Consider the following 14,469-nt stretch of genomic DNA (forward strand, 5'->3'; position numbering starts at 1 on the left):
CATACTGTAAAATGAGATTATTGATACGTCATACTGTAAAATGAGATTATTGATACGTCATACTGTAAAATGAGATTGATACGTCATACTGTAAAATGAGATTATTGATAATGTCATGCTGTAAAATGAGATTATTGATACCGTCATACTGTTAAATGAGATTATTGATACCGTCATACTGTTAAATGAGATTATTGATACCGTCATACTGTTAAATGAGATTATTGATACCGTCATACTGTTAAATGAGATTATTGATACCGTCATACTGTTAAATGAGATTATTGATACCGTCATACTGTTAAATGAGATTATTGATACCGTCATACTGTTAAATGAGACTGATACTGTCACTGTAAAATGAGATTATTGATAATGTTATGCTGTTAAATGAGATTATTTATACTGTCATACTCTAAAATGAGACTGTGGTTATTTTAGCTTAGTTTAGCACAAAGGCTGGAACCAGTGAATCTGGCTCTGTCCACAGGTAACCAGATCCATCTATGAGGACCTGTACCGCTCAACATTTTACTTGCTCTGTCTCTTTTATTTAATCGTCACAAAAGGCTTTGGCCGTGAATCAGGAATACTTCAGCCTGTTGTGTTCTTCACCATTTTCACCAATGTAAAATTTCAGGTTTTTGAATGTTTCGTCCTCACTGAGGCAGAACATTGGGTTCCTTTCACTGGTTTGGTCTCTTTTAAATGGAGTTTCATTTTTTTCTGAGTAAACAAAGACTCTTTGGTGGAAAATGCTGCTGACTCATAATCATGTTTTACTCTTACTGAATCTGTTTTTCACCCATCGGTCTGACTCACCCATGTTTGCTTCCTTCCAGGATGGTACAGAGGATTCTCAACGAGGAAACCAAATGTCAAGGTAAGAGAGACTGACAGCTCCTCTCAGACACTTTCACTGATGACACTTTCTTCCTCTTAAACTTCCGCTCTTGATTCATTCCTTCCCTCTTCTCTTTCCACATCTTTAATTCTCTCATCCATCTCTGTCATGGAGATGTTAAGTGGCCAGCACATCTGGCTGCATGTGTGATGTGAAGGCAACAGCTGTGAATAAACTGCAGACTTTAGTGGTATTTGACTGTATTTGTGTGGTGGTAATCTCTAGGTGAGAGAGACACCTACCAAATATACACCCAATATCCTCCAGTAAAACTATCGCAGCCTTATCCTGCAGTAAATCCTCCTGCATGAAGGTGATGATGTTCAGTTTGTTTCTCAGCTGTTCATTCACCTGCATGATCATATCGTGCTGCTGTTGAACTGGTCTGTGTTTTACAGAGACCTGGTTCAGTTGTTCTGTCCATCCTGTTTAGATCAGTGAGGCTATAGGCTGAGTAATGTATGAAGCATTACCTTTAGGCAGCATTAGTTTTAAATAATTTATATTACAGCGCATTTAGACAGCATTTTTCTCCTAAATAGACTAAATGTGCTGGATGTAAATGGGAGGTTTGTCGTGAATGAATAAATGTAGGAGAAAAAGAAAACATCTGATCAAATGAATTTTTTACGGAGTGAAACCAGGCTTGAGACTCTTTATCCCCCGAGGCTCCATGTAGGAGTCGTGACCTCAGGATTTCTAAAGTTCTGCCTCTGGCACAAAAATTGCAGGAACTACTACACCGTCCAAACATGCACACATACTGAGTAGCTACTTAAGTATTGTAATGTTCCCAGGGGTTAACGGTGTAATTTTAAAATGTAAATCTCCTGCACATTATTGTCGCTCACTTTGTGATTCATTCATCAATGTGTTTTTGGACGATTGTGTGTTTTCCTGCCTCAGAATGTGTTTGCCTGCTCGTTTACGTTCATCGTTATTGACTAAAAGACTTGTAGCCAGTGTTTCTCACTGTATTTATGAAGTGCTGTAAATACTCTGGTCAGTTGTTTGTGCATCAGTGAAATGTTTGAATATCACAGTGTGTGATGTGTGACCACAGTCTGAATGTTGAACTTGTTTGTTTGTAACGTCAGTCGTCTGTTGGTCTGCAGCGTGAGGTCTGACCTTTCAGCCTGTAGCAGCTCGTGTTTGTTCCAATGCACTTACATCACAGTGACGATAACTGCAAGGAAACGGTCTTGTCTGTTGAGATCGTGGCCTGTAGCTGCAGCTAATGATGTCCCTCGAGTCTTCAAGGAATAGAAAGAACGGTTTCCTGGAATCTCGACAGGAGGTTTATGAGCTGTGTGTTTTTTTCCAAGCGATTGTTGTGAAACACCCTCAGTCCAAAATAACGTCTCTTTTTAATGATGAAAAAACAGGAAAACCACCGTTTATCACGACTTGTAGTGTAGTATTCCTGTCGTAAGAATCTCATGCACCCTGAGAACATGAGAACATGAAGTGTTGTCCAGTGAATTTTAAGATAAGATAAACTTTATTAACCCCGAGGGGAAGTTCAGGAGGCATTTAGGCACTGGTGTACTTCCCTCTTTACTCTTTTAGACGTGTGCAGCTGAGAGCAGAGCTATAAATGTCTTCCTGGAGAGACATATTTAAACAGTTTTCACGTCCCGGTGCTCTGTGAGATGTCTGGCTTTTCATCCTGCTGACTCTGCCGTGGTCAAACGTGCAGCACACACTAGTTCTTTCCCAGTATATTCCCACATTTAGAGTAATAAGTGTTATTTATCTTACTTTATTCAATTCAATGCTTCACATTCAACGCTGCCAGAGCTGTTTTAAGACCTATCACTATCCAGATTGACTCATTGCACAGGTGATCTCACTGGGACATGAGCTCTGAGCATTTCCAGGTTTATGCATTTTAATGTCCACAGGTTGTAGATTTTCATCATCTTGAGTCTGATCCTTCAGTGTGTGTCCTCTGTGCTTTAACAGGTGAAGCTGTTTTCCAACCAGGGACTGGATTAGAGATGTAGATTGATGCAGATTTACATATGCAGTTTATAGAAGCCATCACAGTGCAGTCTGACTGGCCTCTCTTACAATTTCCACTCATAATGTTGCATTTTCCAGAAGTTAACTCGTCAGAGTTTGTGTGTGACTTTAATTACTGCGGAGGATTTTGAAGTCTTATGTGTGATGAGTGCGATGCAGCGTGATTATCATCAGTCCTAACAGATTTTACTGAAGCAGTCTTTATAACCCTGTGCTGGATGTGACTCATGCTAACAGCTTTATCTCCCCCTCTCTTTTCTAAGACCCATGTCCGGCTCACAAGCAAAACAGGCCTCAGTGTTTTAGTCTTTAAAAATAAGCCTGTTTTTGTTTCGTCCTGGTCTGTCGCGTTGTCCTCCGTGCACCAGCCTTCTGTTTCATTCTACTTTGCTCCATCCTGCTCTGTGGGTCTGTAAGAGGCTTTCCTGTCTAGCTTTACTATATCTAGACAGCAGCGTGTTGTTTAGGCTCCCTGCTGGGTGATGTGAATGTAGATAGGAGAGGCATTAACATAAGGGAGATCATCTGCTGGGGTTTTGTATTTCAGACAAAGCACAAGGTGAAACTATAAATAAAACACAAACACCTCTTTGTTTTCAGTGTGTCTGCAGTTAAATATCGATGCCCCCGAACAGGAACAACAATAAAAGTGTGTACTCAAAGTGACATTTGTGCTTTTCCTGCTGCCGGTGTCATCAGCCATGTAGGAACTCACCTTTCTGCTGTTGAGAGAGTTGATTTTCCTGCAGCCTGATCTCATGCACTTTGCCCCTCAGGTACTGAACGAGAATCATGATGTGATGGCGAGGTGACGACCGAACATGGACTTTAAATGTACTAGAATAGTCTTTGGGGGGCTGATACGTTGACGTCCTGACAGATGTTTCAGCTAACAGACACTGTACCACATCTGTAAGGCAGCTACTTCCTTAATATCTCAGCGTGTGTTGGGAGATGCTGCTTTATAGGAGTTTTGCATCACCTTGATATAGCAGGTGTCTCCTACTGAAGTTTGCTTAGTTAATTACATCTCTCATAACACAAGTGTTCAGGAGAACCTGGGAATAATGTCTTCCAGTACTTGACGCCATTTAAATGAAATTCATTTAATTCCTGTTTATGTATGTACTTGTGTGTGTGTGCGTGTGTGTGATTGGCTGTGTGTTGTTGATATTGATTTTAAATCAATAATATAACCATATCATGATGATCAAACTAATGTGGAGCCCAGGTATAATAACCACTGGGTTAGGTTTTGAACAGATGTTAGGTTTAAGTGCTTGTACACACAAAGCCGTAGTCTATCTCCGTGGGATGTAGTGCAACTGCATGTTAATTAGAAGAACCAATTTGCATAATGTATGTCTCAGATAGTGTATGAGATGGTACACTTTAAATTAGAGCCTTACACAGAGTCAGTCTTTAAAAAGCTGTTGTAATCTTGGTAGCTAGAAAAAAAATCAAGTCTGAGAGTTTCCAAGGCTGCACCTCCAGAGAAAATCCTGACTTCCAGAGGACTAACATAACAGCTTGGCTGTGGGCGGCTCGATGCCATTCATTTCTCTAGGTTGTAGCAAGGGCAATAGGATGCAGCACAGCAGGGATAATCAGAAAAAGTTAAAGCTCAGGTTTCTTCATGGAAATCAAATGTGCAGTGTGGTAGAAGCTACACTGGAATTCAGACCGTCCTGCATGTGGACAGCAAGTCCCACGTCTGGTGCTGAAGTCCACAGAATGAGACAGACAGAAGTCTCCAGCAGACATGAATCTGCTGTTACCTGTTATGATGAGAAAATAATTTCTGTGTTCCAGACTGAAAGGTGCAGTTCATGGCTCCTCAGAGAGCACCCGGTGCAGAGGTGTTTTATGGGCCCTTTCTTCTGGTCTTTCATGGGCACGACTGTCGCTGCTTTTAAGTCTCGTTGGAAGTTGGACCAGTGAGCGACATCACACCTGAGTTGACCACCAGATTAGCCATCGTTAGTCAGAAATTCAACTTTAAGAGCTGTTCTGGCTGAGTCCAGTGATACCAGAGCGTCTGAGGCTGTGTGTTTTCAGTCTAACCAGGTACAAACAAAACGTGTGAGATGGTGAAATGTGTACAAATGACCAGCAGGTGATTATTCCCACTGGATTCCTACAGCAAGCATTCGTCTCTGGGTGCCTTGTTAGTGTGTGTACATGTGAGCGTGTGTTTTCACGGTCGCTCTCTCCCAGCAGCCAAGCATCAGCCCAATCCTGTTAGTTCCATCCTCATCACCTGGTTTCTCCACAACAGACTCGCTGGTCGAAACAAATCGCTGCGTCTCCCTCGGGAAATGCCTCCCTGCTCTGACTCGTCTCTGATTCAGCAGCTCTGTGCAGAAAGTCGGATTGGACCTGGCATCAGGGCACAAAGAGAGAGGCGGCTCAGTCTGTGCGAGCTGTGTTTCCTTTGTGCGGTCAGCTGTGGCAGAGTCACAGGAACAGATCACTGCTGACAGCTTCATTACTGAAAGACGAACCGACGTCTGACACGGTCGGGCCTCATCTGCTTTGTGGGGTTGCATTGGATTAGATTAAATTAGCATCTGCAGGTTGAGCAGAGAAACTGTGACACACCAAAGAACGTTTTCGTGGCTTCTGGGGTTTTGTTTCTGTTGGAATAAGCACAAATGTGAAGGGAACAGGAAAGAGTTTTATTTTAATGTAGAACAGATTGTATTAGTGGCAGAAAAGCGAAGCTAACCTGTAATTTGTCAGAGGAGGAGGCAGCTGCTTGTTAAGTCTGTGGAGATTTAGTCCTCCAGCTCCTGGTACTTCCAGAAGTACTTGATGACAGCTGAACAAGAACCTGCAGTTGCAGTAAAACACCTGCTTGTACGTATATAAATACTTTAAAACCAAGTTCTGTTTTTTGAGCCGGTGTAGATGTGCTGTTGGCATTACGTCAGCTCCAGGCTGATACTTTGCTCTTCCAGGAACCAGTAGGACACATACAGTCATTACTGGCCGAGAACAGTTAGTGTCATTTCTTCTTCTTCTCTCTCTTCTGAAGTAAGTTTAATAAAACAATGACGTGGCAGCTACTGCCACCACCAGGCGGCTTCAGGTTTACATGCTTTACAGCCAGTTTGGAAAAGCTTCAGGGGAGAGAACGTGTGTTTTACTTTAGATGGACAGCAATGATGAAGGAGGGACAGATGCATTGATGGATGAGTTGTGAGCTTTGTTAACATAAGCAGGACCAGAGATCAGTTTCTGTTTCTGTTGTTAATCACCTCGGTGGCTTAGACCTGACAAGAGTAAACTGTTGTGAGAGTGTCACTGGCTCTCTGGTGTCTCTGAAGGTGACTGCTGATCCACTCTGCCAAAGTGAACACACACCTGTCTGCCAACTGCCCTAACCAGGTGTACACACACACGCACACACGCACACACACACACACACACACACACACACACACACACACACACACACACACACACACGATGGCCGTCTTTCCTGCTGATATCCGACCTGACTGCCATGTGTGCTGTCTGTCCAGTCCCCTTCCAGCAGAGATTAGACCAATCAGGATAGAGGGTCGGAAACACACACCTACACGTGCACACACTCCCAGAATCGGAGGGGACGGTGCTTGCTGTGCATTAGTTACAGTCATCAGTCCATGCAAACCTGGATCTGATCCTGCTCTGTGCAAAACCCCAAATCTGATGTCAGCCCCAACTGTAGCAAGCAAATACTGCCCAGGGCAGAGATTCAGCTCCGTGGGTTTAGATCTGAACTGTCGTAGTAAAATATTAAAATCTTAACAGAAAATATTCAGATTGAATTTTAACCCTCGTTTTGTTTTTCTTAACTTAAATACAGCTGACGACTTATAAAGTCTAAATTCATGCAGTAGCTCACATTAAAGAGGGACACCCGTCTGTCTGTGCATCAGACTTAATGCAAACTTGCACAAATATGATTTTAAAGAGGTTTTTTTTTTTAAGAAGTTTGAGCTTTGCTTGGTATTTCAGCTGTTTATATATTCGGCTTTCAAGTTAGACATTAAAGTTGTTGCAGACGGACAGTATTGAAATGAAGCATCATGCTGCAGGAAGCGTATTTACCTCTTAGGATTCTCACTGTGCATGAGGTTTTAACCAGGTTCAGTATGTTTTATGGTTTGATCATTAACTTACTGTACATACTATTAGTCACCAGCTGGTTTAATATAAAGCATCAGTGCTCACTGTAAAAGCAGAGTTGATAAAAGTTGAATTAACTTTTATTGATTTATTAGTTGATTTAGTCAAATCAAAAACAGCTCATTGAAGACATCACTCTGCGCCCAGAGAAAGTGTGAATGACTTTTTATTATGTACCGAGGACGTAAACAGAATCAGCAAATCAGAGCCAAGAACACACGACATGAGCAGGAAGGATCTAAAAGAAATGATCAGATCAATCAATAAGATTATATTATAAGAATTAGCAACAAGGCTATAAACAACCCATAATGCAACACTTTTTCAGTATGAGCCTGTGTGCATGTTTTATTTGTGACACAGAGGATGTGTGTGTTCTGGCCACTGCTGTCAGTTTGGACCGTTATGACTAAATGTTTGAAATAAAAATCTGTGTGCAGTGTGAATTTCACCAGAACTACTTGAGGTGGAGAGTGAGAGGCAGAGACGTGTGGCGTTGAAGAGGGAGCAGAGCGTGGACGCTCCGGCCTTCGGTGCAGTCGCTGCTGTGTAAATGTCTCCTCCTCAGGCTGTTTAGAAAGACGCTCGCTGTTGAAGAATCGGACAACAAAAGAAGAAGTTATGCAGTTGTGATGTAATCACTGTTATTTTATCATCCGTGCAGAGTCGGAGCCGCCGTGTGAAATTACAGACCAGAGCACATCAGGATGCCGCATGGACGTGAATGTGGAAATTACACAATCCCCGCTCTTCCTTGTAACTGGGACAATGAGCCGAGCAGAATACGAGAGACAGGCTGAGAATAGAAGAGAATAGATGGGAGTGTTGGAGTCGGGGTTAGAAGATAAACTCATCGAGGGCAGGAGAAAAAGAGCCAGAGGAAGAAACCCCAGTAACGGAGAAGAGAGTGAAGCACAGCTGCAGCTCGTCTTCCTGCTATGACAGAACTGAGCGGTTCACAATGACTGACGGCTCATCACGAGCCCATCAGCAGGTGTGATAAGACGGAAACAAAGGAGAGTATAATTACTGAGCTGCAGTAAAAAAAAAAAAAAGAGAGCAGTGAAGTGGAAACAAAAGAGAAAGTCTGTTTTAGATAAATCGGTGAGAGGAGGAAGAAGAATGAGCTTAAAGCTGAGCGAGTGCTAAAGGCTCTGATGACCTTTGGGTTTTACAGCGTCAGGCTTGACTTGAAAAATGTGGAGGGAGCAGAAAGTAACGTTTGACTCATTTAGGAACCGTTTCTCTGCAGCACTTAACATGTCGTCCTCCATGTGTGTGCATGACTGATGAGCCAGGAGCTCCATCTCAGCCACCCATGCTAAGAGCCCGTGTTGAGCCGTGAGCGTGTTAAATGAGCTAAAAAAAGGTGAAGCCAACACATTAAGCACAACACAATGTGCTAATGTTTTCAGCTCCGTGGGAACTTCAGCGCATCAGCGCAGTGTCTGACTCCACTTTGAGTCCACAAGTGCTTCAAACTCTTTTAAAGTGTTTTTAATACGATGCTGCTTTATTTCTCTGCCGCTGCCGCTGCCCACTGTCAGGACACTGTACGTCCTGCTCGTCTCTCAGCTGCTGCCCCGTTAGTCAACCCAAAACACTCTCCAATTTATATATGCGAAACATTTCATTTCATTACATTTCAACAAATCTGTCTGTCCTGGAGCTGAATGCAGATCATCCTGTGCAGATTCGATGTGGTTGGACTTCTGGGTGAAGGCTGCAGGTGAAGTTCAGGGAAATGAGCCTCACTCTAATGAGTCTAGTCCTGCTCTTACTGCAGGTGTCATTCTTTTCCTTATCTAACCAATGTGCCTGCCCCACAGCAGCATTAAACCTCTAACCCTAATTAGGTCAAATATTACGTCTCATTTGTTTGAGATTTGACAGAAAGCATCAAAACAAGACCTTGTGTTTTACTAGAAACTCCCTGGGGTCCAGCACACACACCAGACAAAGAAGACATCCCATGTCACCTAGTGCATGTCAAAGGTGCTGACAGGTAGATTATTGTTTTCAGGTGTCCCAGAGTTTCCCTGCAGGTCCTCGTCCTTTTAGAGCCATTTAACTGTTGAATCTTTGGATTTATTACGGTCATAATGGGTTTCAGTGAAATACTGGATCCTTATGATCTGTGCAGCATGAAAAGATGGAGATGGATCGAGAGAAGTGGAGGCCCAAACTGTTCTATCATGGAAGTTAGAGGAGTCGGACGTTTCTATGAAGACAAATGGACTGAACGTTGTGGATATGGTGGGTGCTGAATAATTTACAGTGCAAAGGAACGCCCACAGACTAATGTCTGCTTCTCGTCTCTAACTGCATTTAAACATCATGGACTCGTCTGACTGACTCTCTGCACCCCAGCTGGACCTTAGTGCGTGACCTGCTCGCTCTACAGCGCCGCTCGCCCAGAGCGTTATCACACACTATTATTATATCTGAATAAATGGGCTTCAACTCTGTTTCTGTGCCTGATTGTTAACGTGTCTTAGCTCAAACTCAGCTCACAACAAGGGGACTTTCAGTATTTGCTGCTGAATGGTCATTTTTAGGTGGATGACATTTTTACTGCAGCTCTGTTCCCTTTTTGTTTCCTCCTCTCATGTTCACTCGTCCTTGTGCCTTTTTATCTCCTCTAATCCTTTTTGTCTCCGCTCGGCTCCGTGCATTAGTTTATTTTTTTATCTCTTTCCTGCTTTTCTCTGTGACACAGTGACATTTTAACAGAAACGGCTTCAGCACCATCAGCCAAATTAGACACACGGATGACGTCCTCTCACACACACACACACACACACACACACACTTTGGGCCAGGTAGCATCAGAGAAGAGCCTGAGGGGCATTGGGTGCACTGAGCACCCAGTGTCACAGCGAACCAGGCAGAGACAGGGACAGGATGTTGTCAGTGTGTGACCAGGTCTACATACACTGCTCTTTAATATATTTAGTTATTGCTGCGTTAAGAAGGGGAGGGGGGGGCAGACACAGCCCAGCTCTGTTCATTACTGGAGACGTGTGTTTATTCCTGGGTGGCCCTGGGCTTTCACACACATTTTGAAAGGTTTCCTATCAAACTGGAGCCTGCAGCACATGAGTCATATGACTAGAGATGAATCATGTCGTGATTACAGTGACCAAAATGATCACACATCACAGGACTGGCCCCGCATTGATCAGCTGTGCTCTTAAACACTGTGTGTCACTGTAGGTGGAACATTTAGTCTTAAGACAAACTCTGAAAAATGCAAATTAGAGAGCAGGAGCTTTTACTCACATTGGGTTCTGTGCACGTATATAGAGAAACTGTACTTAAAACATCAGGAGTATTATTGTAGAGACTGATCAGTGGAATATTAATCTGCAAAGTACCAGGTGAGCAGCTGCCAAATAGGTTTGATGCAGTAAAAGCTGCAGTATTTTCCTCTGAAACCTGAAAAAGTGCAGTAGAAGCAAAAAGCTGCCTAAAACTGAGACAGTCGAGTCGATTACAAGAATTTTACGTAAGTGCATTACATGAGTAAAAATGAGTCACCAGGATGTTAATGCGACTTCATGTCTTCAAGCAGTAGAAGAAGAAGGAGAGTTGAGGTTGTTCTCTGGTTTCAGCAAAGACTAAATGGATTTTCTGTGTTTGAGTTGGAAATGAAGTGCAGCTGTGAGGCCAGTGAAGCCCTCGTTTCCCAGACTGTGTGTTTATGGCCGTGGGCAGACAGGTAACGAGCGAGCTCCCTGGAGGCGGGGCCGACACCTCTTGAACCGCCGCTGTCAAATGCATGGCTGACCACGCTCACTCTCTCTCCTCAGCACTATTGTTCTGGTTTCCTCCCGTCTCTATTTCCTTTCTCTTTCTCTGACTCCCCCCTCGTCTGAAAACATTGACACAGGAATGTTCCTGCCTGTGTTTGACCCTAAAAGGTCTTTCGGCTGATGTAGCAGAAACATCTCTGTCGACAGCAGGAGACCGAGATCTGTGCAGGAGACCAACCGCTGGGGGGCGTGTTTACAGAGCACAGACAGGAGATACTGTACACCTGCGCTCCATCTAATACTGAGGGGGCACAGGGATACATGCACCGTAATGTACGCAAGGATGTTTTCAAATATGAACAAGCAGACACACACACACACATCCAGGCCTAAAATAGATTTCCTCCCCTCTGCTGCTGCTCTTCTTCTCCTCTCTGGATCATGTAGTAGAATATGAATGAAATCCCTCCAGTATGAAGCTTCCCTCAGCAGGCTGCTGCAGCACCAGCTGCACTTTCATTTTTCCACACTAGCATCAGAGGAAGAGAGAGTCTCTTCCACAAAAAGCCTTCAGTAATTACTTCCCACTGTATTTAGTGCATTGGGACGTCATGGCCTCCAGGTGAAAACAGCGTCTCATGGGGTGAAATGGAAAATAAACCAGTGTGAGAGCTGTGTAGCTGAGCTTATCCCACTGGTGTCTGTGAGCTCTGTAGTGTTTCTAATGCTCACACAAACACGTAACCAGCAATGCTTGATGGGAACTGTGGGACAGTGAGTCTTAGGGGAGCACGTGGTGAAGAAAACAAATGCAAACCCAAACCACAAGAGGATGATGTGTGTAAACATGAAAACCACAGCACACACCTGAAACACATCGTAGCTCATTAATATTCACTGTCTAGTCCTGTGTCATCCACTCGGTGACAGCTCCCCCTATTTATAACTCCACTGACCCAGAAATCAAGGTGAGGAAAATGTGTTTTGCCTTTACAGAAGAGTCAGTTTGGGGAATATGGGCCAGAGAAATATTAAAACCAATAGTCACAGTCCTACTTCAATTGATTTTTAAAGAATCAACAGAAACGTTGTTGTGTCTGCAGTGGGTTTTCATTCTGCCCTGCCCTTATTGTTGCTTCAGCACCTGGTATGTGCAGCTCATCCATCAATCCAGTTCCATGTTTAATGGCCAAAATGGTATCTAATGTGCAGTGCATTGTGGGAAATCATCAGGTGCACAAAACACTGTGTTCCTGCGGTTTTTAAATGAAGTGTCATATGATGATGTAAATGGGCAGAGCAGCTGCTGGTTGTGTTTGTGAACTGTGTCACGTCTCATTCTGCACCTCCATCATATTTCATTTGGTTCCTGTGGAACAGTCGCAGAGTTAATGTTCCTGAATGTGAGAATATGGTGCAGTGTTTCCTACGTTATGCACCAAAATGAATTTTCTCCTTTGAGTCCAACTGGAAACACTGAACTAGACTAATTTAGTGACTGTACAGCAGAGTTTCTCAGTTTGAAGCATGAAAATATACTGTGAACGTGGTGTTTTGTGTTAACTAAGACAAATGGAGACGCTTTTATATGTTGTCCAGCTCAGAAGAATCACCCACAGTAGAAAAACATATTTTGAAGAGTTTGAGGTACGTCCACCCTCCTGACGATATGCTGAGCGCCTTGTTTAGGGAAATGTTAGTGGCTGTGTGCACTATCCTCATTAGTGCAGCTGGAAAAAGGGGATTTGGTCCTGAGTTTAATTCTCTGTCTCTGTCTCTGTCTGTGTCTCTGCAGGGAGTTTTCCCAGCCAGCTACGTTCACTTGAAGAAAGCCACCGTAACCAACCGAGGGTGAGTTTGTCTGAGACGTCACAGTGCTCCTGCCTCTCTCTCCTCTCTCTCTCTCTCTCTCTCTCTGTGTGTGTGTGTTTGTTATTTCTATGTCGTGCACAGCTGAACTCACCTGCCTGAGGTTTGGAGCATGTTAACTACACGATCTTCTGTTTCAAGCACAATTTAAGTTGCTGCCTCTACATAAACTCTGGGTCTATAAACTCCACAGCGTCGATTCATTTAACGCCTAAATTCACTCCAGTAAAACATTTGGGTCTGCAGACGCCAACGCTTCGTATATATTTTAGCTTTTTGTAACATATCCTGACATTTATGTCGTTTTCTTTTTCACCGTCTGTGCCTTTGCACATCATTTTCAGTTTTAACTTTCAAAATGTCAGTAGCACCAAATAATTACCTGTTTAAATCAGGGTGAAGTGACTGTGGGCGAGTTAGCAGAGTCTGAATATTTTTTTTATTTAATTAAACTAAGCAGAATAAGTGAACGCAGGCTGTTTCAGACCAGTAAGCCCACAATGCACCACCTGCTCTGTAGAAGTGTAAGGGCAGGTCTCAGAAACGTAACAGACCAAATGCTGTCTGACCAGGTCTGCACCAACAGACACCAGGAGCATCAAGCCTGTTAACACTGAAGGCAGCCATAGCTGAGGGGAAACGTACGTTAATGGTCTGTTGACTGTGACCAAGTGTCTTCCACACACAGTTATTTGACTGTCAGGCCTGAAGATGAATGAGCTCCTTCAGCTCGATCCTTTTATTGTGTTAACGCTCCGCTCTTTCCCCTTTTTTCATTGTTTTGCCTCAGAAACTGAAAGAATCTTAATCAGCTTCACGTCTCAAGCCTCCAAACACAACATCCATCTGTCCTTTTCCTCCTGCGGAGCTCAAAGCGTCGCACAATAAGATCAGTGCAGTCTGTTTTTTTTATAAATGCAGTGTGAATCTACATTATGTCTAAGACGAGACGAGCCTCGGCCGCTGTCGTCTGTCCAGGGTGATGTGTGACGGTTGGACTTTATTTTGAAGTTTGAACAGCTGGTTTGATGGGTTCTCTGTTCTCTGTCGGGTTCTGTTGTTTTCAGACCCATTCTCTCTAAATAAGGTATGAACCTCCTCCTTTCTGATTGTCTTCCCAGTTCAAGAGTACATATTTTAATACATTTGCATTTTTTCTCACTTCAGATTAATCAGGGTTACATAGCGTGTCTTGATTTGCATAGGAGTTTTTTAATTAAAGCAGGGAGAGTAAATGAATCTAAATCAGCGGATCCTTCACTGTTTAAAGCAGACCTGCAGGGCGAAGGAGGGAGAGCTGGGGGTTTTTCACTGAGCCAGGGAGGCTGCTGCAAATACAATCATGGACTATTTAACAAAGTGGAAGTAATGTACCGTGCACACACATGTATGTGTTGAACACGTATCATATGTTTGTGTAGTGTATGAGAGACTGAGCAGACTGATGCTTTTAAAAGTTTATCAGACACAAAAACACAGCCCAGGAAAGTTGTCATGGTGCGTTTAATCTTTACCCTTATACAGACCAGTAGCACAGATTTGCCCTATGGAGCTTTAGAGTCTGTCCAGCATGCAGTACCCTCGGTCCTCAGACCCCCCAGATCACAGAAACTGCCCAAAAACTATTTAAATTACTTGCTATTTAAATGTAAGAGGCCTCAGGAAGAGCTGCAGAGGATGGATCCATCTTCCAGGATGGAGGATTCTCACACGTGAGACTTACTGGATGAAACAGGCTGA

At 43.4% G+C, this 14,469-nt stretch overlaps 1 protein-coding gene across 9 annotated transcripts in view; it reads left to right on the forward strand.

The window, feature by feature from the left end:
* Nucleotides 1-14,469, forward strand: part of LOC113129966 (dedicator of cytokinesis protein 3-like) — a 131,575-nt gene that overhangs the window by 52,200 nt on the left and 64,906 nt on the right. For all 9 annotated transcript variants that reach the window (XM_026306242.2, XM_033325205.1, XM_033325202.1 and 6 more), the window contains exons 3-4: nt 843-883; nt 12,656-12,711. In XM_026306242.2, coding sequence (XP_026162027.1) covers nt 843-883; nt 12,656-12,711 — 97 coding nt within the window. The remainder of the gene's footprint in view (nt 1-842; nt 884-12,655; nt 12,712-14,469) is intronic.

Source organism: Mastacembelus armatus, chromosome 5 (assembly GCF_900324485.2).
Source record: "Mastacembelus armatus chromosome 5, fMasArm1.2, whole genome shotgun sequence".
NCBI classification, from domain to species: Eukaryota; Metazoa; Chordata; class Actinopteri; order Synbranchiformes; family Mastacembelidae; genus Mastacembelus; species Mastacembelus armatus.